The following is a 27,627-nucleotide window of genomic DNA, read 5'->3' on the forward strand; positions in this document are numbered from 1 at the left end:
CTATCGATCCTTAATACAGAATATAAAATTCTTAGTAAACTTCTTGCTAACCGCCTTCTCCCGTTCCTTTCGCGGTTGATCCATACGGACCAAAGCGGCTTTGTCCCACGGTGGAGTACATCGCTGAATCTTCGGCGCTTTCCCGCCATCTTGCACGCCTCCGGGCCCCGGCCGGCGGGAGCAGGGTGTCTATCCTTGGATATATTGCAGGCCTTCGATACTCTAAGTTGGTCTTATATGCTGGAAGTGTTGGCTAAAATGGGCGTTCCCCCAGAACTATGTGCCTGGATTCAGCTGCTCTACACCGCCCCCACGGCCAGGGTGAAGACAGGCTCGATAATCTCTTCAGCCTACCCCATCTTTCGAGGTACACGCCAGGGCTGCCCATTATCGCCTATATTGTTTGTTTTGGCGCTTGAGCCGTTGGCCCAAAACCTTAGGCGGGCCATGGTCCCTCATGGCATTCCGATGGAGGGTTCCCTGCATTCAGTCTCGCTTTACGCAGACGACATGCTGCTGTACTTTCGTGATCTCCAGGCCGACATGAGGGAAGTGGCAGCTCTTTTTCTTCAGTTCGGGGAGATATCCGGATTGCACCTCAATGCTTCCAAATCCGTGGCCTATTCCTTCGGTGGCGCGCTTATGGCTCAGGAGCTCCGTTTTGGGCCCTTGTCCTTCAGGGTGGCACCGGTTACTTTTAGGTACTTGGGAATTAATATCTTTTGATCCGTGCCGGATGTCATAGCAGGCAATCTAGTGCGCACAATCTCTTCTATACGTTCCCAAATTTCGGTTTGGAATACCTTGCCTATTACCGTCACGGGACGGGTAGCGATATCTAAAATGGTGATGCTGCCTCGCTTGCTTTACCATTTCGTCAACATCCCGGTGGTATACCCCGCTTGGATCTTTCGAGAGTTGGATGCACTGCTGGTCTCGCTGGTCTGGGGTCCGGGGAGGTATAGGGTGGCATTAGCTAAGCTGCGGCTGCCGAGTGATGCCGGTGGTATGGGAGCGCCAGACTTTAGGGCATACTGCTTTGCTGGCCAGCTGCAGTGGTTGGCCTACTGGCTGGCCGGGAAAAACCTGTTTGAAATCGGCTACACCCGACCCAACTAGCACGTGGTACCTTGCAGTCGTTGTTGTGCCCCGGTGCCCCTAAGCCATGGGATCCCCCGGCCCTACTAAAGGTAGCGCTTCATTATTGGACAAGGGCATGTAAGTATGCTAAAATCCAAAATCCGTATGCTCCCAACATACCGTTGTGTGGTCTCCCTACGAGGCAGGGAATTCTGAGTGCCGGACAAGTACGGCCTTGGACACAACAGGGGGAAGAAACAATAGGAGACTTTTTTCAGGAAGGCAGTTTGCTGCCCCACGGGGACTTTGCGAGGTTAAACGTGGTACCCGACACCCAGTTTCTACTCCATGCGGCGATCTCCCGGTATATCCGGGCACATTGGCAGGAGACACCTGTAGAACCCTCAACATTCCACCTCCTGCGCTCCCTTCACATAATGGGCCATGGGCGGTTCCTGGTTCGTTGGCTTTACCGGGGCCTCCGGGAACACACGCAGATCTCCTTGGCTCCTCTCAGGTTGCGGTGGGAAACAGATTTGTCCCGGGCATTTAGTGATAGAGAGTGGACCTATATACTGGAATACCCTAAGAAAGTGTCCCGCAATTCTAGGTTGAAAGCTATTCAATTGTTTGTCCTCCACAGGGCTTACCTTACACCCCATACACTAAGTAAGATGTACAACACAGCGGTATCGGCCTGTCCTCGTTGTCCGGCACCGGATGCCGACCTGACGCATATGCTGTGGCTCTGTCCGGCTGTTACGCTCTTCCCTCTCCGTGCCTTACCTGACCCGCGGCCTCCCCTGAATGGGTCACGAGAAGTCAAGGCAAAGGCGCTGTTGGGGTGGCTAGCCGGATGGTGGAAGCGGAACGAGAACGAAGCGGGTGTTAGAACTTCAATTACCCATGATCCCCGCGCTTCCGCCACCAATCCGGTCACGTGGGAAGAACCCGGAAGAAGGAAAACATTGAAAACGCCGCTCGGCATCTCACTCGCTGCTGATTATTCTCCTGTAGCCGCCGAGAAACCCGACGTCAGCTGTTCGCCCGTGTAGGGTAAGGGTGCACATGCACCACCCGGATCCTTGAGAGCCGCTGCTCTTGATATTGTTATCGCGGAAGCTCCGCGCTCTTGCCTAGACCTTTCAGGTGCAGCGAGGGAAAACCCCCTCGCCTTTCTGTTACTTGCTGAGTATTCTTGCTACTTGCTATGCAACGTTTTGGTGTACCTTTATTTTCGCTATCCCTGTGTGCAACTTCCTGGGTGCTATTAGGTGTTTAGTCGTACCTGAACAATACAGATGCACTAAGACCTTTACAAACTGTTTGACATTCAATGTAATGCTACGGAGTTAAAAGAAGCATTTTGACTCCTGATCCTTGTATATTAACAGGGGGCCATGAGGTGGCAGTCTGCTCATCCCCTGTGAAGCGAAGCTCGACAAACTATATGGTGTGTATGGTAACGTGCATGAGATAAAGTGTTTGCTGCCTGCCTGGCCACAGAGTGTGAGGAGCGTGTTGTTCATGTTGCCTTCCTTTCATTTATAGAAAACCTATATCATTAAGAACAGGGTATTGCTTGTGTGAGGATCCAGGATGAGTACACCTGGAGACAACATGGTTTTGTTTATTTACAGGTACGCCTCCCTCATCTAGATTGAGTTGAACCTGACATACTATAGGAGAGGCTAATGTATTGAGTGTCCTTCCTTTTCAGATCTCCCTCCCTGCTGTTCCCATCCTTTCCTTCCCCCCGCTTGACCATTCCACTCTCCTGTGCTTTTACAGCATTCAGGGTTGGGGCTGTCGAGAGGTGGACCCCTTTTGGCATCGATCCGCTCCCGAGGAATCTTCGAGTCAACAGAATAATCAGCCCACGAATTGACTTCCTCCTGGGCGGGTCGATACAAAACATGGCCACATTAGAGGACGTTTTAAGTGCCTTATCTGTAGTGCAGCATGAGCTAGCCACCTCTCGAGAAGAAACAGCAGCTTTAAAGCAGAGAATAGAAGGAATGCAACGCAATCCCTTTGATGCAGGTATGGGGCGGTTTCCCTCAGGGAGTTTTTCAGCCTCAGCCGCTCCAGTCAGTGTAGAACTGCCCACGCCTATTCCTCTTGCAGCGCCTGAACGGTTTTCAGGAGATGCCCATAAGGTACAAGTATTTCTCACACAAATCCTTCTGCATTTTTCATGTAAACCCAAGGCCTTTCCTTCCAACCAGTCCAGAGTAGCCTTCACCATTTCCTATTTGAACGGTGATGCCGCACAATGGGCTTTTCCCTTGGTGTGGCGTGACGATCCTCTTTTGTATGACTGGGATGCATTTCGTGAAGAATTTGAGCGTGTGTTTGACCGCAGAGCAGCCACCTTTTCAGCCGACCGTGAACTGCTAGAACTAAGACAAGGGAATAGAGATCTAGTTGTTTATGTCAACACCTTCCAACGATTGATTGCAGAGACAGAGTGGCCCGAGAGTAAACAATGCGCATTGTTTTATCAGGGCCTTAAGGATGGACTAAAGGACGTAGTAGCAACTATAGACCCTCAACCCACCTCTTGCAAGGCGCTCATTGAATTAACCCAGAGGTTAGACCACCGATTAGCAGAACGTAGGGTAGATAAAAGGCGAGGGGAGAAAACCTCTTTTCGGTTCGACCGAGCTAGACCGGTCGCAGGAGGATATAACACCGCCCCGGAACCTATGGAAATAGGGTCAGTGCGAGCCTCTCTGACCACAGAAGAAAAGGAGCAGAGACGCAGGAATGGGCTGTGCCTATACTGCGGAAAGAAGGGGCATTTTGTGAAGGAGTGTTTAGCTAAACCCAAAGGACGGGAGAGAGAGGTCTCGTCTCGTGTGAGTGGGGAAAACCTGAAGACGGAAAACATCAAGGCTCAAGAAGACAAGAAGGGAGGTTCTTGGGCATAAAAATGATCCCTTCAGTGCAAAGCGTCGATGAAGGTTCGACGTCACATTTACATGTGTTCTTACACATCCATCTAGGTGAACAGAAACGCCCCCTCAAGGCTATGGTGGATTCAGGAGCAACAGGTCTTTTTATAGATAAAGAACTCTAGCTCACTCCTTGAGCTTAAGACTTATACCCAAGGCCGAACCAGAAATAGTAATGACGGTGGATGGGCGACAATTGGTTTCTGGCCCCATCCGGTACTGTACGGAAAACCTTGAGATATCTTGGGAAGAACAACATTGGGAAACACTTTGTTTCAATGTGATAAAGGCACCCCAATATGGAGTCATATTGGGTCTCCCCTGGCTTCGGAAACACAACCCAACTATTGATTGGGAGAAGGAGACGATCGAATTCACTTCGCCCTATTGTATAGAACACTGCAGTTCTAAACGACAGAGTCCAACGAAAGAGTCCTCTCAAACGCATGTGATAGCCACAGCTGAGGAAAAAGACGTTCTTTTACCTACACCATACCACGACCTCAGGGACGTGTTCGACGAAGACCAAGCCAATATTTTACCACCGCATCGTAGCTACGACTGCCAAATAGATCTGGTACCCGGGGCTGTGGTGCCATGTGGAAGAATCTACGCTCTCACGGAACCAGAAAACGAGCATTTACGCCTCTATTTAGATACCTACTTGAACAACGGGTTCATACGACCGTCCAAATCACCCGCAGCCTCGCCCTTCTTTTTCATACCAAAGGCCAATCGGGAACTCAGAGCCTGTGTGGACTTTAGGGCATTGAATAACATCACCATTAAGAATCGCTACCCCCTGCCACTCATTCCAGTGCTACTAGACCAAGTGCGTCGAGCAGTAATCAATACCCGCTTGGATTTGAAGGGAGCTTACCATCTGGTAAGAATGCGGGCAGGTGATGAGTGGAAGACAGCCTTCCGCACCAGGTACGGCTTGTTCGAGTACTGTGTGATGCCATACGGCCTTTGCAACGCCCCAGCCGCGTTTCAGTTTTTCTTAACCGATGTCCTGCGGGAATTCCTTGATGTTACGGTTATCATTTATATTGATGACATTTTAATATACTCAGAGAAAGAAGAAGATCACATAGGACACGTTCGAGCTGTTCTGCTCACACTACGGAAACATCACTTATTCTGTAAAATAAGTAAATGTGAGTTTCACGTGAGAAAAGTAGAATTTCTGGGAATAATCCTATCGGCTGATGGACAAGAAATGGCGTCGCGCAAAATACAAGCTGTTTTGGATTGGTTACCCCCAAAAAACGTAAAAGAAATGCAATGTTTTCTGGGATTTGCCAATTTTTACAGGCGTTTTATTCAACAGTTCTCACAAGTGGCGGCCCCCCTGACCAGACTACTTAAGAAGAACGTCTCTTATGAATGGAATGAAGACGCCCAGAAGGCATTCACGGTGTTAAAAACCGCCTTCACCAGTGCCCCTATTCTTGCTCACCCAGACAGTGACATACCATACGTAGTGGAGGCAGATGCTTCGGATGTGGCCATTGGAGCCATCCTATCACAAAGGAATAAAAAGAATGGGCAATTGCATCCGGTGGCCTACATGTCCCGTAAATTAAACACGGCGGAAACCCACTACACCATAGCAGAAAAAGAACTCCTTGCTATTAAAGACGCCTTTACAGAATGGAGGCATCATCTGATGGGGGCAAGGCATACCGTAATGGTATATACGGACCATCGAAACCTGCAATTTATGAAATCAGCTCGGTTACTCACCCCTCGTCAACTAAGGTGGATGTTGTTCTTTGCCAAGTTCAACTTCGTGGTTACTTACAGACCAGGGGTGGAGAATAGGAAGGCAGACGCCTTATCTCGTCGTGACAATTCCCTTGCTGAGAACAAACAGGAGCTACAGGCCATCATTCCCTCCACAAAAATTGTGTGTGTACTACAAACAGATGAATTCTTGGACCAAGTAAAACAGGCCGTTAAAAGTCCATCTTGGAAGACCTGGATGAAAAGAAATACTGAATGGCACTTAAAGGACGGACTTCCCATACGCAAGCATCAGTTGTTGATCCCTGTCACTGCCTTAAGAAAAACAGTCTTCACTTGGTGCCACGAGGATCCATGCGCTGGACATGCAGGCTTGGAGAAAACAATGGAGAAAATTCTGCGTCACTTTTGGTGGCCCAATGTTAAACAAGACATAGCCAAAAGAATCCAAGAATGTGTTGTGTGCTGTCAGGCCAAATCAGACCATAGAAAGCCTCAAGGACTACTCCAACCTTTACCCACTCCCGAAGAACCTTGGGAATACGTGTCAATGGACTGTATCGTCAGTTTACCTAAGGATAAAGGATGTACGACCATTTTAGTGGTCGTGGATAACCTCACTAAGTTGGGTCATTTCATTGCCTGCGCCGACCTACCCTCCTCATCCCAGTTGGCCACGTTACTACTCACTAATGTCGTGCGTCTTCATGGTTTACCCAAGGTCATCATCACAGATAGGGGCCCTCAATTTACCAGCAAATTTTGGAAAACTTGGTGCTCAACTCTTCATATAGCGAACAACACGTCCACAGCCTTCCACCCCCAAACAGACGGTCAGACCGAACGTCTAAACCAACACCCTAAAGAAATACCTACGCTGCTACGTGGATCAAACCACGGACGAATGGGTGGACCTTCTGTGGTTAGCGGAGGTTGCATATAACGACGCTCAGCATTGTTCAAATAAGATGACACCCTTTTTCTGTACTTATGGATTTCATCCACGCTTTCTCCCCATAGTAAAACCTCAGTATGATGAAAAAATACCTGATGTACAAGAAAGGGTTACAATGATTCAAGAAACCTTGAAAACTGCCAGAACAAACCTACAGAAAACCAAGGAACAATACAAAAAACAGGCCGACAAGCATTGTAGACCAGGTCCAACATATGAGAAGGGCGACTATGTATGGTTGTCGACGAGGAATTTCAGATTTCGCAAATACAGCATTTTCAATCCTCGGTACGTGGGCCCGTATCGCATACTAAAACAGATTAATCCAGTGGCGTTCAAACTCGCCTTACCCTCACACATGAGGATCCATCCGGTTTTTCATGTTTCTCTCCTGAAACCGTCTACCAAACCACCACGACAACCAACCTCTCCTATACTAATAGATGGAAAACCAGAGTATGAGGTGAAGAGAATACTCGACTCCAAGTGGAGACGCAAATCCTTATGGTATCTTTTAGCTTGGAAAAATTATGGACCTGAAGAAAACTCGTGGGAGCCAGCTGCCAACGTACATGCCCCTCGTCTGGTACAGCTGTTTCATACAAAAAATCCTAGTAAGCCCGGCCCACAAAAAGGGGCCCCAAAGAGAGGATGTGCTGTTACGCTCCTCCCTCTCCGTGCCTTACCTGACCCGCGGCCTCCCCTGAATGGGTCACGAGAAGTCAAGGCAAAGGCGCTGTTGGGGTGGCTAGCCGGATGGTGGAAGCGGAACGAGAGCGAAGCGGGTGTTAGAACTTCAATTCCCATGATCCCCGCGCTTCCGCCACCAATCCGGTCACGTGGGAAGAACCCGGAAGAAGGAAAACATTGAAAACGCCGCTCGGCGTCTCACTCGCTGCTGATTATTCTCCTGTAGCCGCCGAGAAACCCGACGTCAGCTGTTCGCCCGTGTAGGGTAAGGGTGCACATGCACCACCCGGATCCTTGAGAGCCGCTGCTCTTGATATTGTTATCGCGGAAGCTCCGCGCTCTTGCCTAGACCTTTCAGGTGCAGCGAGGGAAAACCCCCTCGCCTTTCTGTTACTTGCTGAGTATTCTTGCTACTTGCTATGCAACGTTTTGGTGTACCTTTATTTTCGCTATCCCTGTGTGCAACTTCCTGGGTGCTATTAGGTGTTTAGTCGTACCTGAACAATACAGATGCACTAAGACCTTTACAAACTGTTTGACATTCAATGTAATGCTACGGAGTTAAAAGAAGCATTTTGACTCCTGATCCTTGTATATTAACAGGGGGCCATGAGGCGGCAGTCTGCTCATCCCCTGTGAAGCGAAGCTCGACAAACTATATGGTGTGTATGGTAACGTGCATGAGATAAAGTGTTTGCTGCCTGCCTGGCCACAGAGTGTGAGGAGCGTGTTGTTCATGTTGCCTTCCTTTCATTTATAGAAAACCTATATCATTAAGAACAGGGTATTGCTTGTGTGAGGATCCAGGATGAGTACACCTGGAGACAACATGGTTTTGTTTATTTACAGGTACGCCTCCCTCATCTAGATTGAGTTGAACCTGACATACTATAGGAGAGGCTAATGTATTGAGTGTCCTTCCTTTTCAGATCTCCCTCCCTGCTGTTCCCATCCTTTCCTTCCCCCGCTTGACCATTCCACTCTCCTGTGCTTTTACAGCATTCAGGGTTGGGGCTGTCGAGAGGTGGACCCCTTTTGGCATCGATCCGCTCCCGAGGAATCTTCGAGTCAACACCGGCGCTGCGGGGATACTGGGGTAGGATAACGCACGTCTTAAATACAATTACCGAACGCCCCTCCTGGGACACAGCAGAGGCGTGTTTGTTGGGTCTTTTACCGCCCCCCCTTAAAGCGACCTTGCTGCGTCATTTTGCCAATCTGGCATTAATGCTAGCAAAGCGCCTGATAACACAATGTTGGAAGTCCCGTGCCCCACCGTGGGTAGAGGCCTGGGGAGAGGAGGTGTTGAGATGGTCGGTGGCAGAGCGAGAGGCGCTGCATCGGGAAGAGAGTCGGGGGCTGCGCAAGCATCCTATATCCATAGAATGGGCACACCTGACTGAGCTGTTTAAGAGTGAAATGGAGGAGAGGGAGGGCTACAGGGACCACTCCCCAAAGTACCCCTGTACGAGCCGGGGTACATGTCAGCGGATGTGCTGGATGAATGCTAGACCCTGTCCCCTGACATTGAGTGACGTAATGTCCCGATTGATTGAAGCCACTTCCGGCTGAGGGGGTTTACGCCTTTTCCCCTTATTCCACTTGTCCTCATTTATCCAGATCCCCCCTCTTGTTGTACTGCTCGACCTCCCCCCTTCCCCTACCGCGCGCTTAGGGTGTGGTTTCCTCCCCATCTTTCCCCCCCCCCAGGGGAATGCTCTATGGCCCTCAGACTGTATTTTTGTGGCATGGTTTGGCAAGGTGGGTGGGTTCAGGGTGGGATTGGGAGTTTGGGGATTGTTGGGCGGGCACCGCTCCCCATAGGTATAGTATCTTGGTGGATGGGAATGTAGCACATAACAATGTACATGGCGGGTGTCCTTCCAAGTCGTCATGTGACATTTTCGGAGTGTATCAACGACTATACTACATGATTTGCTGGTCCACACAGGATACCTGCTTTGTCTCCTCTGCCCTATATATACGTAAAGTGATTGATGCAGTGTATTTATAATTGCTCCTCCTCATGCCAAATCTTAATAAAGTTTGTTTAAAAAAAAAAAAAAAGCAATATATTCCAAGCTACACCAAGCATTCAAAGCCAAGGAATCCATAAAAATAAATCGACTTGTAACAAAAAGAGACTGATGACAAATTACAATCAGAACCTGGTGATGAAATTTGCCTTCAATATTACCACCTCAGCGATAAGCAGGGTGGCAAACGTGCAACGATAGGACTATGTTCACGGAATGATTCCACTGTTTCCAAAAAAATACCGTTCCCCGTTGTGAGAGCGATGCTGATTGGCTCAGAGGGCAGGGCAGGTCTCTTTCAAAGGTTTTCTTAAGGAGAGCAATGCTTTCTTCAGCGTGCCCAGGTACCCTTTAGCATTACAAATGAACTATAGGGCATGGTAATATTTCTTATGAACACGGTGAAACTTCGTTTCGGTGAAGGGTATTTCAGATTTACTTTCAATTAATTAAAATCTTAATATCTGCGGTAATTTTAAGGAAGTGGGCCTATAAAACCGCAAATCTGGCAGGCTCACGGTACTTAAAGGCACGTCATAATTACAGTCGAATTCCAGTAAAAACATAAACAGTAGTGAACAGTGCTAAGTGTGCATGAATAGAATAGTAAATAGGTGGTTTTACAATCTGTGTATATATATATATATATATATATATATATATATATATATATATATATATATATATATATATATATTACCTACTGGCGGTCGCCAGTAGGTAGTTATAGTTAGGACCCCTTTTCCATAGGAAATCCGCAACATTCTATTTTGAATAACTTTGGCGCCGGTCGATGAATCCTCGCGAATTTCTCAAAATAGGTGGGGCGCTACGCTCCGCTCCTACCCTGAAAGTCTCGGGGGGATTCGTCAAGCGGGGGCTGAGATAAAAGGGGTGTCCCAAAACGCGTTTTTCCCATGCATTTTTCCATAGGACCTTTAGAACGAGCTACAGCCCGAACGGCTGAACAGAATTACTAGAAATTTGGCAGAGAGGTAGTCCCTATGTCAAGGAAGTGCCTTTTGTAGGTTTGGTGTAAATCTGTTCAGTAGATTCTGAGAAAATAGCCTTTAAATCAATATATATATCTGAGCCCGCTTACGGTACGCTTACCGTACGCTTACCGTACGCGTACGGTGGCGTGCGCGAGCGCGATTCTGATTGGCTCTTAGATCTTAGTAAACATTCGAATCGGCCGAAACCAGGAAGCGGCGTCCGCCATTTTGTCTCTCGCACTGAGTGTTATTTATCAAACATGATGCCCAAAAACATGTTACGGGGCTGTTTTGACAACTCCCTCCCACATAGTCATGTTGAGGGAGTCCCCAAACATCCCCCAAGAGCAAAAACGGTTTTATTTTTTTTTCGGCAATTTCGCCGAGTACGCTTACCGTACGCTTACCGTAAGCGTACGGTAAAAAATAGAAATAAAAAAAACACTATCCACACTTACCCCACCCCCTGTGCTTTTGGTGGCCGTAGGCCACCAAATGTACAGGGCTTATTACATCAGTAAAAAAACTATATTTTGGCAACATGAAATTATAAAATCGAAATAAAAAAAACACTATCCACATTGACCCCACCCCCTGTGCTTTTGGTGGCCGAAGGCCACCAAATGTACAGGGCTTATTAAAGTTGATAAAAACCGTGCACGGAACGCACTGCGTTAAGTGGGCACGCACGCCTCGAATGGCGTAAAGTAACTTAGCATTTAAAAAACCGTACAAATTCACTGAAAAAACCATAGGTTTCACACACGTTATAGTTAGGAATTAGCATTTAAAAAACCTTGCAAATTCACTGAAAAAACCATAGGTTTCACACATGTTATAGTTAGCGGAAATTTTACTGATAAAAAACCAATGAAATTGCCCCGTTATAGTTAGTGCTGGCAACTATAACTCACGCGACCGCAATCTTCTGCTGATGACATATGTGTCTTTATAAAAAAAAATATTTGTAATATATGTATAGCTAAAAATGTATGGAAGAAGACATGGGCAAATAAGTGTCTAAATACAGTATTAGCATCAGCAGAAGATTGCGGTCGCGTGAGTTATAGTTGCCAGCACTAACTATAACGGGGCAATTTCATTGGTTTTTTATCAGTAAAATTTCCGCTAACTATAACATGTGTGAAACCTATGGTTTTTTCAGTGAATTTGCAAGGTTTTTTAAATGCTAATTCCTAACTATAACGTGTGTGAAACCTATGGTTTTTTCAGTGAATATATATATATATATATATATATATATATATATAGAGTGTACTGTGGCGAGAAGAAATGTTTGGAAAGACATGCCTTCGGAGTCAAAAGACGTTCTGATGCGCTGGTAGAATAACTAAGTTGTCGTGCCACCACTAACAGTAATGTAGTCTAGGTGTCTTATGGAAGCCTTACAATTTGTGTTTTTTATTTTGGGGGCTGGAGAGACGCAAGTGCGTTTAGGGTAGAGTGCCCTGTATAGGATGGTGCCGAGCGCGAGTTATCAGTTTATTTGGTGACCGCGTGGAGTGTAATGTGAAACACTGTTAGTGTGATCCTGCTTCTATTCTCCGGTCTGTCCACTCCCGATGCCACACTGACGACTAACGACACGGGAAGAAGGGGGCACTGCAGAGCTGCTGGCTGGCCTCTGATCAACAGGCAGTGCACCTCGTGTATACAGAGAGCATTCCAGGTGCTCCTTCAATATCCCCGAGCTCTGTGTCTACCTGCTCCCCGACTCCCAGCGAGCCTTGCATGAGGCAGGCACCGCCCCAGTGCCATCAGGACCCCTCAATACTGAGCTCGCATCTTCCTGACACTAACAGTGCAATGAACGAGACCAATCCCTCTAGCGCTCACGAGCCAGTCGATTCCCGAGGCGCTCTGTACAAATGCATCAATTCTCTCTGGTGCATGCTAGTACCAAACAAGTACATGGGAAGCATGCAGTATGTGTTTGCCTGTTTGTTTCACACCAACCACCCTTCATTGTTAACCCGTAGTGCTTGGAATCTCTTGCGTTTTGGAGCTATGTGATTCCTACAAATGGCCCCTGTCAGGTTTGTCTCACATCGCCTTGTTGCATATTATTTGTTCTTTTCTTGGGATCCTGTGTTTATGCAATATATCACCTCTGTTCTTTAATTGTTACGCTTTCTTTTCTCATCACCGCACATTATTTCATTGTCCCCCTCTTGTTTAACCGGTCTCTTTGCATCTCTTCCTGTTAAAGATTTGTTATTGAGAATCTTTCGGAGAAAGGAACATAAAAAATCACACCATTCACAAATTATCAATTTGCCGTTGTTTTCTCCTGCATACCCCTTCCCTCTTTCAAAGTCATCCCTTGTTTTTTCTTTTGCCTTTTAATTTACATTTAGCTTCTATCTGACACTAATGTGTGTCTCTGGTGAGTGGCATTCTAAAGGAGTTGTTTCATACAGCTGGGGGGTGTATTGAGGTGTAAGACAATCGTGGGAAGAGCCTTGGAACACACTGGGTTCTGTCCATCTTGCAGCAAGGACTCTGGGCTCCATTTTCTCCTTCAGTCTGTAGTAGTGCAGCCCGAGAGCTGAAGTCAGGCTCTCTAGGGACCTCTAGTAATGACATGTGGTATTGCAACATAGTGCACCCAGCGCTGTATATTCCTATCCAGGAACCTCTAGTGACCACCTGTGTTATTGCACCATAGCTCAGCCTGCACCGACACTGCCTGATAATGTGTTGCATGGCTATACACTTATAAGGTCCCAAAGGCGAGACCTATTGGCTATGCCAATGCTTGTTATTCAGTTAGTCACTTTTCAGTGGCACACAGGTGCCCAGATGTCAAGTGTGTAACTCACTGCACCTATGGGCACTTCACCTACCTCACCGCGGAGAGCGGATAGGGTTCAAAAGTGGCCGGGGCTCAAAGGGTCTCCTTACAGACCGGTTCTTGCCTGCCAGTTAGGAAAAGACTGTTCATTTTGGAGTGGGCCATGACGATGTGGATATTCACTTCTGACATGGACAAATGAGAAGAAAAAACAATGGAATGGAATGTCGCCCATTGAAATGAACAATACTTTCGATACATTCACACCCATCACGTGTTGTTCTTTCCTCGCATCAGACAATGTAGCTTGGTTCAAATTCCCAAATATACATACTCGGGAGCAAACTTCAATCACTTTTCTGCAGGGCAGCTCAACTTAACACAAAGAGATGCACACATCCGGTCTCTACAGGACAGACCTGCATGATACAGAGATGCGCACATCCGGTCTCTACAGGACAGACATACAGAGATGTGCACATACGGTCTCTACAGGACAGACCTGCATGATACAGAGATGCGCACATACGGTCTCTACAGGACAGACCTGCATGATACAGAGATGCGCACATATGGTCTCTAAAGGACAGACCTGCATGACACAGAGATGCACATATCCTATCTCTATATGACAGACCTGCATGATATAGAGAGATAGGTATATCCCTGTCTACAGGACAGACCTGCATGACACAAAGAGATGCACATATCCGGTCGCTACAGGACAGACCTGCATGACACATTGAGATGGGCACATCCTGTCTCTCTACAGGACAGACCTGCATGACACATACAGGACAGACCTGCATGACAAAGAGCGATGGACACATCCTGTCTCTCTACCGGAGACTTGCATGACACAGAGAGATAGACACATCCTGTCTCTACGGGAAAGACCTGCATGACAAAGAGACATGGACACATCCTGTCTCTACAGGACAGACCTGCATGACACAGATGTAAATATCCTGTCTCTACAGGACAGACCTGCATGACACAGAGATGCACACATCCTGTCTCTGCAGGACAGACCTGCTTGACACAGAGATGCACACATCCTGTCTCTACAGGAGGGACCTGCACAGCATAGAGAGCTATGCAAAAAGAGCAACTGATGGACAGAATGCAGAACAATGTCATACATTCATCCCAGTACAGAGATCTGGGCCTAAATCCATCGTTTTTTTGCTCACCATGCTATTCCAGTTTGGACCCAGCCATATGCAAATCAGTCTTGACCCTGTGCCCAATGGGAACAGTCCAGCCCGAACTGCCAGGCCAGGTCCTCCCTGGACTGGAAACAAGCATCCTAGGACCCGTTTCGGGCTTTCAGCCCTCATCAGCCAGGATAACTTGACTCCAGTGGCATGGAGAGCCACGTCTGGGCATACCCGTCCCACTAGGGGTGACAAATGCAAAAAGAACAATTGATGGACAGAATGCAGTACAATGTCATACATTCACCCCAGTACAGAGATCTGGGCTAAATCCATTGTTTTTTTGCTCACCATGCCATTCCAGTCCATCAATTGAGTTTCTTATGCTTTCTCGCCCTATGTGTGCCAGGACATTACAGGACAGACCTGCATGACACAGAGATGGACACATCCTGTCTCTACGGGACAGACCTGCATGACACATAGAGATGGGCACATCCTGTCTCTACAGGACAGACCTGCATGACACAGAGATGGGCACATCCTGTCTCTACAGGACAGACCTGCATGAAACAGAGATGTACATAGCCTGTCTCTAAAGGACAGACCTGCATGACACAGAGATGTACATATCCTGTCTTTACAGGACAGACCTGTATGACACAAAGATGTACATATCCTGTCTCTACAGGACAGACCTGCATGACACAGAGATGCACACATCCTGTATCTGCAGGACAGACCTGCATAACACAGATGCACACATCCTGTCTCTGCAGGACAGACCTGCATGACACAGAGATGCGCACACATCCTGTCTCTGCAGGACAGACCTGCATGACACAGAGATGCACACATCCTGTCTCTGCAGGACAGACCTGCATGACACAGAGATGCACACATCTTGTCTCTACAGGACAGACCTGCATAACATAGAGAGCTAGACACATCCCTATCTATAGGACGGATCCGCATTATACATAGACACACATCATGGCTCTACAGGACAGATCTGCATGTCACATAGAGATCTGCATATTCTATCCCTATAGTGCAGGCCTGCATGACTGAGCAAGCTCGACATATCCTAACTCTATAGGAGGGATCTGCAAGACACATAGAGACACACATCATTATTCTTTAGGATTGCTCTGCATTGCACATAGAGATACACACATCCTGTCGCTATGGACGGATCTGCATGAAACATAGAGATGCACAAATCCTGTCTCTTCAGGACAGACCTGCATTACACATAGAGATCGGCACATCCTGTCTCTACAGAACAGAGCTGCATGACATAGAGATGGACACATCCTGTCTTTACATGACAGACCTGCATGACACAGATGTACACATCCTGTCTCTACAGGACAGACCTGCATGACACAGAGATGGACATCCTGTCTCTACAGGGCAGACTTGCATGTCACAGAGATGGGCAAATTCTGTCTCTACAGGACAGACCTGCATGACACAGAGATGGACACATCGTGTCTCTACAGGACAGACCTGCATGACACAGAGATGGGCACATCCTGTCTCTACAGGACAGACCTGCATGACACAGAGATGGACACATCCTGTCTCTACAGGACAGACCTGCATGACACAGAGATGGACACATCCTGTCTCTACAGGACAGACCTGAATGAAACAGAGATGTACATATCCGGAATCTACAGGACAGACCTGCATGACACAGAGATGGGCACATCCTGTCTCTACAGGACAGACCTGCATGACACAGAGATGGACAAATCCTGTCTCTACAGGACAGACTTGCATGACAAGGAGATCTACATATCCTGTCTCTACAGGACAGACTGCATTACACATAGAGATGGACACATCCTGTCTCTTCAGGACAGACATGCATAACACAGAGATGTACATATCCTGTCTCTACAGGACAGACCTGCATGACACAGAGAGGTAGACATATCCCTATCTATAGGACGGATCTGCACGACACAGAGAGATGGACACATCCAGTCTCTACAGGGCAGACCTGCAGTACCCCTAGAGATGCACATAATCTATAGGCGAGTTCACGACAGTTCCCACTCGTTTCTGCTCTCGATTAGACGATGCAGGCAGGGAAATACCAACCACTTGTGTAAATTTCACTTCTAGTCCAGGAGCAAGAGCCCTAAGCAGAGTCAGGACCAAGACCAAGGGAATATGCGACAAAGGGAAACCAAATTATGCAGCATGTTTATTTAAATTATGCAGCAAGAAAAGTGAAATTATATGGCGTAAAACGGCACATTTGTTTATAGTATTATTTAATTATTTTGTCATTTTGCACATATTAACTCTGTTGTGCAAAAGTTTCACCTTTTAGTACCAGTTTAAACACCTAGATAAAGCGATCAGAAACTGGAAGGTGACCAGTCAGTCTTTTCAACAGGTGTGACTGCATTTTCGTTACTTTTGAGATACAAGCAAAAGGTTTTGTTAAAATCTGGAAATTATGCTGCAGACAATAGATTGTGTGGCAAATGCAGCAAATCCATAACTCTGCAGAGAACACCACACCTGCATAATCCCAGCGGCACTGGTCCTGACTCATGCAGTGTAAGGGAAGCCACAGAAGAGCGCGGTGCCTGCCACACCCACCGTCATGGCCTCCAGCACAGATTTTGCACAGAGGCAAACACGTGCGTAAACTTCAGTTTGCACACACAGCAGGTTCTGAGTTGACTGCATGGCCCTTGGTGGTGTGCTGCTTGCTTAAGCCTTTGGCTTGATGCATCTAGTTTAGGGGTCTCCAACGAGTAGCTCGGGAGTCACTGGTAACTCGCCAGCACCCGCGAAGTACCTCTCAGAGAGCAAAGGTGAAGCCAAGCCAATCTCAGAGTCTGTGCATAATAAAGAAAGCAGCACTGCTCATTTCAAGGCCTTTAGATTGACAGCCAGCCAAACCAATAACAGGGCCTCATGATAACACTCAACCACACTCTGTGTTGGCTTATGGGGTCTGCCACATTACCAACTGTATCTACACTGAATCTAACTAAGTCACAAAGAGATTGGCCATGTTATATGTACTGCTCTGTCAGCAGCACCGCATGGGTGAACAAAGAAGAGTGGCAGCAGTTACCAGCGCTCAATAGCAAAATAATGCCTATTCTTGACTATTTGGGGCATTTTCGGTCTAGTTGTGCCATTCTGGCTGCCATCTTTGGCATATTAAGACTACGACTGGCCTACCTTTAAGCCACCCCTGGCAGAATGGCGACCGGTTCTCGCATAATAGTGACCACGAGTGTTAAAGGGTGGGGAGTCTGAATGTCCTCGCGTCCAGCCTTAGCACAGTGGTCACCCTGGTATAATTGTGGGTTTAATATTAACCGTACACAGGCATCCTTTGTGCTACGGTGAGCATCCATGGCCTATGATTGTAATACCTGGGTATTCGAAGCAGAATCTGTCCATGTGAGGCATCGATTAAAACCACAGATTGATGTTTTAGGCATCGTGTATTTTCTAAAAACAAAAACTGTTTTTAAATACAAAAATTATCTTTTTCAGTAAAAGTTTTTATTCCGAAAAATTACGTTTTCTTGTCCAAAAGTTGAAAGTGGTATTTGATTTTAAAAATTTGCATTTTCAAAAAGTAATATGTTGACTAAGACAGAATTTTGCAATTCTCTAACACATCTGCTGTAGGTGTTAAGATTTTCAGGATGTGTTTAATGCTGTTAGGGAGTGACCCCCTTGTCAGCGGTAAGCTCCATGGCACTAGTCATACAAGAGTTTGGTGTTGGTGGGTGTAGTGCTTTCTGTGGAGTTTGGGATTTGCTTTTGCAGACTGACACATGGTCATCTGCTTGGTGTAGTGATGGTTGCATTCGATTGTGACGCTGGAGCATCAAGTGGATTCTGATGTGTTTGTGGTTTCAGTTGTTGAGATGTAGGGTCCGCAAGCTCCAGAATGTCCAGAACGCCACAGCCAGACTGGCCCGCGACCTCCCCCGGCACAGCCACATCACTCAACGCCTCCGCGAACTCCACTGGCTCACTGGAGACAGAAGAATCACCTTCAAACTCCTCACCCACGCTTACAAGGCCCTCTACAACGCTGGACCAGCAGATCTGAACAGCCGCCTCTCCTTTCCCGCACCCAAAAGACACCTCCCCTCCGCCCACCTCGCCCTGGCCACCGTCCTATGGATCTGCGAGACGAGAACCGGAGGAAAGTCCTTCTCCTTCCTCGCTGCCAAGATCTGGAACACCCGTCCCTCCACCTCAGACTATCTCCGATGCTTCCCCAGTTCAGGAAGGACCTCAAGACCTGGCCCTTCGAATGACCCCAACACTTAGACGAATCTGCTACCCACCTTCCCCCAGCACCTTGAGACCCTCACCAACCCTTGATTGATTTATTGATAGGGTTGGTGCTTTGAGGTCCAGGTTGTGCATAGTTTTGGGCTGTTACCTTGCATTTTATGCCTTTGGGTTCTGAGTTTTTAGTACATTTGTAGATGGAACTGCTGATATAACTCAGGAGCTGTGCTGGTTGCATGAGACTTGTTTTGGTGCACGCAGCTGGTTCTGATGTGTTCATGGTTTTGTCTGTTGAGATTTCAGGTTGGTGCTCTCAGATTTTGGCTGTATTCTCTGCTGGGTTGCTATATTACTGCATTTTGTCTGTTTAGTTCTGCTGTGTCTGGTGAGTTGTTCGGCATGTGTTTAGAGCAGTTGGAGAACGACTCCTTCCCATATGTCAGGTGCCGGGTTGGTTGCATGAGACTGTTGAGTTGGTGCCTCTAGATGTTTCTGTTGTATTGGTGGTTTTCGATTGCTGAGATTGAGGGTTAGTGGTTCACATTCTGGTTGTGTTCAGTGTTTTGTTGGTGGTATTTTGTGCTTTTGGCATCTGCTTAGGTCTAGTAATGTTGTTGTGGGACCTGTTCCCACGTGAAAGGCTTTCGGTTCTGTGTTGATCTCATTAGACTATTGCATCGGCGCAGAAGTGGTGGTTTTAGTGGTTGAGATGTCAGGTTGATGGTTTCATGTCCTGAATGTATTTGGTTCTGGGTTGGTATATTGCTGCGTTTTGTGCCTTTAGGTTGAGCTGTCCGTGGGTTGGCTATTGCTGTTGGAGGGTGCCCTGTCAGCATCTATATGACCTCTGGTGTTAGGTTGTTTATATGTGAAAGCTGTTGATAAGTGGGGTCCTCTCTATATGTCAGTGCTGGGTGCAGAGATGTGGGGTTCAAGGGCTCATATGCCTTAAAAGTTGTGATACATTTGTTATATTGTCTGTATTTAAGACATGTATTTCATTTCAGTGTGTTAAATCATTAACGTTCCCCGTAATATATTGCTGTAGGTGGTTTTGCGCATGTGACTGCCTTGGTATTGGCAGGTTCTAGGTGTTTGCCCTTTGCAGGGGCAGGTTCTAGGTGTCTGCCCTGGTATTGACAGGTTCTTGGTGTCTGCCCTTACAGTGGCAGGTTCTAGGTGTCTGCCCTGGCAGAAGCAGGTTCTAGGTGTCTAGCCTGGTAGTGGCAGATTCTAGGTGTCTGCTCTGGCAGACGCAGGTTCTAGGTGTCTGCCCCGGAAGTGTAAGGTTCTAGGTGTCTGCTCTGGCAGTGGCAGGTTCTAGGTGTCAGCAGACCTTTCAAAAGCAGAGCAGACCGTTCACCACCACCCCCACCTCATTAAATCAATGCATCAACTCAAAAGATACGCGCATTTTCCCAAAAAGAGTTGCACAATTTACAAAAAAAGTGGCTGGTGCTGTTTGCGTTGCCAGGACCTGTCGGAAAACCCCAGCCCTGTAGGTACAGGACGCCAACCCGAGGCCAAGTGTGTTGTAATCCACCCCCGCCCGTTCCTGCCTCGGAGGGCACGCTCGGGTGCGCGGAGCCCCGCTGTATAAAGCACGCAGCGCCGAGGAGGAGAGGCGCTAGGAACCGAGCGAGCCGGCCCGACAACAGGTAAGAGACGGCTCTGGGAGCCAGCATCACAGCACCCATCAACCACTTCAGCTCAGCGCAGTCCCGGCCGCCATCACTCCCCACACAACACGGCACACACACCCTGAATCCACTGGCAGTGAGACCACCTACGTCAGCACTACTCTCAGAAGAACAGCACCACCCACACCACCTGCACCATCCGGACCACCGACAACATGGATAAACAACAAACAACCCCACACTCGCAGCCAGACACCAACACCCTCACCACGATTACCACTACTGCCACGATCAATACCCTCTCTGTCTTGACCACCGATATAGATAAAACAACCAACAACCCCACCACAACACACTACCACCGTCACCACCAGCAGCACAACACACCACGATTACAACTCCCATGCATACCTGTTCCCTCACCTCATACCCGCAGGCGCATGTGCCCCATCTGCTCTTGTAAGTGCAGACACACTGGCCCCACGTTCACACCTGCTAATACATCTGTCCTCCGGTTCTCACACCTGCAGACATACCAGTCAACCTGCCCTCATACCTGTTCCCTCACCTCACCTCACACCCGCAGGCGCATGTGCCCCATCTGCTCTTGTAAGTGCAGACACACTGGCCCCACGTTCACACCTGCTAATACATCTGTCCTCCGGTTCTCACACCTGCAGACATACCAGTCAACCTGCCCTCATACCTGTTCTCCTGCTCTTGCACCTGCAGACATGCATGGTCTCCTTAACTCACAGCTGGAGACATACATGTTCTCCATCCCTCACACCTGCAGACATACCAGTCCACCTACCCTCACAGCTGCAGACATATCTGTTCTCCTTCCCTCACACCTGCAGACATAGCCTCCCGCTCTCATGTCTGCTTCATGTGTTGTTCCCTCATACTTGCAGACATTTCGTCTCCCGGTCTGCTCACGCACCTTCAGTCACGCACATCCCTTTCTCTCACTCCTGCAGTTTTCTCTCCTCCCGTTCTCACACCAGCATTTAAACCTCCTCCTTACTCTATCACTTCTCACTCACATCTGCCCCTTCGGCTCACACATGCAGATATGCCTGCGCCCCTTTGCTCTCACACCCATCCCCTACTCTCACACATGCAGACATGCCTGCACCCCTCTGCTCTCACACCTGCTCCCCTCTGCTCTCACACCCATCCCCTACTCTCACACATGCAGACATGCCTGCGCCCCTCTGCTCTCACACCTGCACCCCTCTGCTCTCACACCCATCCCCTACTCTCACACATAGACATGCCTGCACCCCTCTGCTTTCACACCCATCCCCTACTCTCACACCTGCACCCCTCTGCTCTCACACCCATTCCCTACTCTCACACATGCAGACATGCCTGCGCCCCTCTGCTCTCACACCTGCACCCCTCTGCTCACACCCATCCCCTACTCTCACACATGCAGACATGCCTGCACCCCTCTGATTTCACACCCATCCCCTACTATCACACCTGCACCCCTCTGCTCTCACACCCATTCCCTACTCTCACCCATGCAGACACGCCTGCGCCCCTCTGCTCTCACACCTGCACCCCTCTGCTCTCACACCCATCCCCTACTCTCACACATGCAGACATGCCTGCACCCCTCTGCTTTCACACCCATCCCCTACTCTCACACCTGCACCCCTCTGCTCTCATACCCATTCCCTACTCTCACACATGCAGACATGCCTGCGCCCCTCTGCTCTCACACCCATCCCCTACTCTCACACCTGCACCCTTCTGCTCTCACACCCATTCCCTACTCTCACACCTGCACCCCTCTGCTCTCACACCCATCCCCTACTCTTACACTTGCAACCACATCTTCCCCCACCCTCACACCTGCAGACACACTTCCTGGGGTTGGCATGGGATGGTAGTGCCAACAGGGAGCAGTGAATTTGGAATCTGGAATGGGAAAATATATAAGATGACAGAAGAGGGGAGGAGCAAGGAACAATAGGAGACAGAGGAGGGCAGGAGACCTAGTGTTCGAGCAGAGTGGGGTGTCGGGGGACATGGCCATCGGGTTTAAGGGGTACTTAGGACTCCTAGGTGAAAGTCGTTGCTTGATACGTCTTCTATTTGTTTCAACAGCGAACCCGCCACCAATGGAGCTGAAGAAGTCTGTCTTGGTGACCCTCGGGTTACTGCTCCCCTTGTGCTTTGGGGCTCAGTGCCCAGATCTTTGCTCCTGCTCCACAGAAAGCACCAACATAACCGTGCTCTGCAGTTCGGAGAACATTACCACCTTTCCTGCCAACCTCCCTCGCCAAACCCTCGCTGTAACCCTTACCTTCACCGGCGTCGCTAGCATCGAACCAAATGCTTTTGTTGGCCTTATCCAGCTTGAGGGCCTTGACTTGTCCAACAACAAGCTCACAGGTCTTCCGAGCGGAGTCTTCACGGACCTTCCACGGCTGACCTCACTGGATCTCACCAACAACATCCTTGAAGACCTCCCAGCGGGTATCTTCAACTCTACCATGGCCTTGAAGTCTCTGGTACTCAATGGCAACCGCTTGACCACCTTGAATCCAAGTTGGTTTGGGAACCTTGAGAAGCTGGAGTCCTTGGATGTCTCCAACAACAGATTCCAAAGTGTCCCACAAGACTGCTTCCTGAACTTGCAGTCTCTGGTGACCCTTGACCTCTCCCACAATGACCTTCAGGTTTTGCCTGAGGGGCTATTCTTAGGCCTAACAAACCTGGAGAGACTGAACCTGGAGAGCACCAGCCTCCGTTCCATTTATGCGTGCACCTTTGCCAAGACACCCAACTTGAGGTTCCTTTTCTTGCAACACAACAACCTGAAGAACCTCCCGGCGACGCTCTTCCACTCACTGGCACTTCTCGACACTCTGGATCTATCTCAAAATAGCCTGACTTCAGTGCCCAGCGGTTTATTCTCCAAGAATGTCAAGCTTGGGAGTGAGTTTCAGCAAGGTGTGGACCTGTCCGAGAACCCTTGGCGCTGCGACTGCTGCCTGGCCTACCTGCGCCAGTGGGTGGGAGACCACGCAGGTACCCTCTATTCACTAAACGACACCCTCTGCGCCCAACCAAAGGAGCTGGAAGGTCAACGCCTCATTTCGGCTGAGATATCCGACATCAAAAAATCCTGCGGCGACGAGGCTTGCTCTCAAGACAACTTGCTCAGGTAGTGAACCAGAGACTAACCCTGTGAGGTGAAAGTTCAAGCCAGACATCCAAATGACCAGAAAGCGAGAAACCCTAATATATTGTTCCCTTAAAGAACATTTCAGAATTTGTGAGATACTTCCTAAATATTTCAAGGATAGCAAGCACATGTTCATATTTTTTGTGTGTGAAAAAGTATATTTCTGTGAGCATATGTCTCCATAGTACCATTAGCTTAATACCAAGAAACAGGGGCATCTCCAACATCAAATAGGACAAAATCACCGAGGCGCCATACAGGCCTGACTGTCCACTCTACCACTCTGGAATTTCCCTGGTGTGCTGAAGGCCAGTGGCTGCCTTCAGATCTGGATGGACTGCCATGACCCAACCATTATAGGCTAAATTCTATTAGTGGCTTCCTAATGTGTGAGCTGGTGTGAACACTTTAGCCAGGTCTGGTTGTGGTTTCCATTCCAGATCTGCTGTTTAAGTCTACAAGACAGGCCCACTTCTGCCTGCATGCAGCCTTCTAGGAACAGGCTCTGGGTGGAGGGTAGATGGGCAGACAAGACTAAGAAACAGGACAAAACAACCTAGGACAAAATTCACAGGGGAATTTATAGGGGTGCAAATAGGAAGTTGCACCTCGTGTGCAACCCAAACACAGTTGCACAAGTTCCATAATTTGCCAAGTAGACTTGAGCAACTGGAGGGAGCACAGAACAATGCACACATCCAGGACCCCTCCCTCGCTAATGAATATACAGCAACTGAAGATGGCCCCAGAGGCTGCATTGTTTGTTATCCTCCACTGCAAAGGAAACAAGCATTAGCAAAGCCAAAAGGTCTGGTGTTGGTCTACCAACCATTTGGCACTGTGAATGTTAGTTGTTTGGTTATGCTTTTGGAAAAGTTTATTCTCGAGGGAGCTGTCAGGCCAAGGCAAAAAGAAAAAAAAATGGCTAAAAACTAAAATATTTTGTATTCCCAAAACTACTCTTTACCACAGTAGTGCCTGGCATTGAAGGGAACTACTTTGTGAGCAGATGTGCTCCTCGTGAAAGAGCAGAAAGCCACCATTCACAGTGAAGTTAGCTGATAGTTGAAGTTGGCCAACCCAGTGCCCCATGCTATGGTGGGCGGGAGAAAACTGTGACTGACAGAACAACAGACCAATGGATGTAGAATGATAGCCGAAAGACCCCATAACTATAATATATAAATATAATTTTAGTAAGGACAAAACGCCTTGGCTAATACAAGACCCAAAAAGAAAACAGGAGGACTAGCTTAACTGGATCAACCATGCCTATTTAAGCTGAGTTAGTCAAACATATTCGTAAACCTCTAGAGAGGTGAAACAATAGGTAATGGATGAAGGGGTTCAGGAAGAAAATGAGGGTAGCTTAACAGGGTATGCAGCAGAGCACATGGCTAAAATTGATTCATATCTGATGTACACATGCACGTGTGGGTCAGCACGTGCAAAGTGCTTGGAGGCATGTCAGAGTTATTGCAGGGCCTGGGTCAACAAACTGAAGCAGGGCGCTTCATATGAAAGGGTCATTTTTCAAGCATTAACAAGTGTCCTGAAGGGAAAGAGAAAACACGACAGATCAAACATTGGGCAGCGTCTGTAGCATTAGCTGTGTTAGCAGCCTCTTCATTAACAAGCATTGGCATAGCCAATAGGTCTCACCTTTCGGACCTTATAGTGTTTAGCCATGCAACAGCTGCATAACTAAATACTTCTAAGGTCCCAAAAGCGAAACCTATTGGCTATGCGATCAAACATCAAAGTAATCGCGGTCAAGTGCGGCACGTGCGCCCGCGCACATGCACTGTAGCTCTAGGCTGGCCTGGTGGCACTTTTTGGAGCCCTCTCAAAAAGTCTCGCCAGACCAGCGCATGCGCTGGGTCAGGCAAGACCTAATAAAAAAAGGGAACGGTTTGCTTTAAAGTTTTGAAAAAAATATTGCTGCACAAAAGCGGGGCCCTGAAAGGGCCTGTGGAATAATGATCCGTCCGCCCTCTCTCTTCTAATGGCTCTTGTCTTGGTCATGCAATTAGGGCACATATCATTGGCAGAAATGGATACAGCACAACTGAGACAGAAAATTCCCACTTCCTCACCTTGTTGCTACTACACAAAGGCATATTTCGGCATCTGTACCTAGAGATGTACATGCAAAAACGTATTTAGTAAATTTGCCCGGCTCCTTGTACATCTACAACTGTTGTCTGAATTTCGCCACACTAGTTGCCTAGCATTTTGGTTATATCTTGGAGAAGGGTGGTTTATGTATTCTTTACTTAGAGTGTACTGTTTACTTGCAGTTGATGGTGCATAAAATCTTACGTTCTTCTTAATTGCAAATGGCCGGGTTTATCATTGGGTGGGAATGCAAAGTCCTCGGGTGTTTAGCGGACCTGACCAACCCTCTTTTGGAGGCTTCTCCACCAGGGTGAACCATCCAGGGAAGTTTATGCCATCTGTTACACTAAAATGCCATGCTATTGTCTTTCTTTGGTTGCATAGTGCATGTAACTTAGTATAAAGCGGTGTTGTTGACTACAAGGTTCAACCTTCTATTGGTAAGAAGTATAAAATATAGTCCTTTTGTTAAACAGTGCACCGTGTTTTTGCTTTTATTTATATATTTTTCTGGTGTGTACTTTACTCCTTCAGGTACATTGTGCATTATGCATATCTTTAGTCACAAAGGGCTTTATTCGGATGTTGCCCTGCCCTCCAGTGTCTCAGTTCCTCAAGTCATTTAGAGCTGAAGGAACTCCCTGGTGCCCATTGGTTAAAGCCAGTGAGAACGTCACAAGCAAGGCTGTGCACCAAAGTGTGAGACTCTCACTTCAGGAGCGAGAACGTATTCTTCAAAGTGAAAGACGCACAACACATACGTGATATGATACTCATGCTGAATGAGTCAGTCTGGCCTCCAGGTGATAAAACCTATACTCGGTGAGTGACATTGCACTCGAGGAAGTGAAGTGTGCACCCAGTGACAGAGACTGTGCTCCAAGGAGTGAGATTCAGAGGCAGTGAAAGGAGTTGTGCCCTAGAGTGTGAGATTCACCCATTACATGTGAAACTGTGCTCCAAGGAATGGAATGTACATAAACTGAGTGGCACTGTGCTTCACGGAGTGAGACTCACACCAGATGAGTGACACTGCGCACCAAGGATTGGGACTTGAATCAATCAACTGAGGCTTTGGTCCAAGAATTTTTATTTTCCAAAAATGAATGAGACTTTGGTCCGAGAAGTGAGAATTCCATCCAGTAAGAGGGATTATGCAGCATTCCTCAAAGGCATGCGTTCACCCATTAAACTCTAGAATAACACCGGAACACCACAGACCAACTGCACAATAAAGGGATTTTTGGGGGGCAAGGAGGAAAGTTTGCTATAAAGCCAGACTGGTTAGAAAGAGTGGCCATTCCATTCCCAAGAGGAGTCGTAGTACGACACTTGCTGCCTTACGATGATCCTTATAAACACCTCTTCTCTTTAAAGAGAGTACAAGTCCCCTTCTCCTGTAGGGCTTCTTGCATGGAGCTCATAGTAAACCCTTTTTACACTATAAACCAAGGTTTGTCATACTTTCCAATAACTTGAACCCACTTTCCTTTACTAAACCAAATTGAACAGTGACAGGACCCTGTTGGTAGAGGCATCACTTCTGCCATACCTGCCAAAGCCAAGCCGGCTAATTCCTTCTCTAAGTTTCTTGGGGCAGTGACGCGTTTTAAATCGGCTCAGACAGGAGGAAAATGGTTCACAGCGCTAGCAGCCAGAGCCTGGAATCAGCTTGCTTCCTCCGGGCAATCTATTGAGGATCACAATACTTTTTTACAGGAAGTTTAAAACTTTCCTTTTTGTGTAAGCCAGCTTTCTGATTTATTTTTTAGTCCTGCAGCTTGGCACTTTGTGTATTCCCTGTTTTCTACTGTGTAGAGTATTCTCTCAGCACCAAGATACCAATTTCAAAAAGACTTTTAGCTTTACAAATACCTTCATTCATTATTTATTCATTCATTGAGAGAACACGCACTATCTTCTTTTTTTAACTAATGTCC

General features: G+C 47.8%; 1 protein-coding gene across 1 annotated transcript; it reads left to right on the top strand.

The window, feature by feature from the left end:
* The first annotated feature begins 20,272 nt into the window (after nt 1–20,272).
* On the top strand, nt 20,273–26,165 carry LRG1 (leucine rich alpha-2-glycoprotein 1). Its single transcript, XM_085640122.1, has 2 exons — nt 20,273–20,385; nt 22,486–26,165. Exon 2 carries the CDS (start codon nt 22,500–22,502, stop codon nt 23,550–23,552), a length of 1,053 nt encoding a protein of 350 aa, XP_085496248.1. The 5' UTR covers nt 20,273–20,385; nt 22,486–22,499; the 3' UTR covers nt 23,553–26,165.
* Nucleotides 26,166–27,627: the final 1,462 nt, after the last annotated feature.

Source organism: Triturus cristatus, chromosome 12, assembly GCF_964204655.1.
Source record: "Triturus cristatus chromosome 12, aTriCri1.1, whole genome shotgun sequence".
Classification (NCBI taxonomy): domain Eukaryota; kingdom Metazoa; phylum Chordata; class Amphibia; order Caudata; family Salamandridae; genus Triturus; species Triturus cristatus.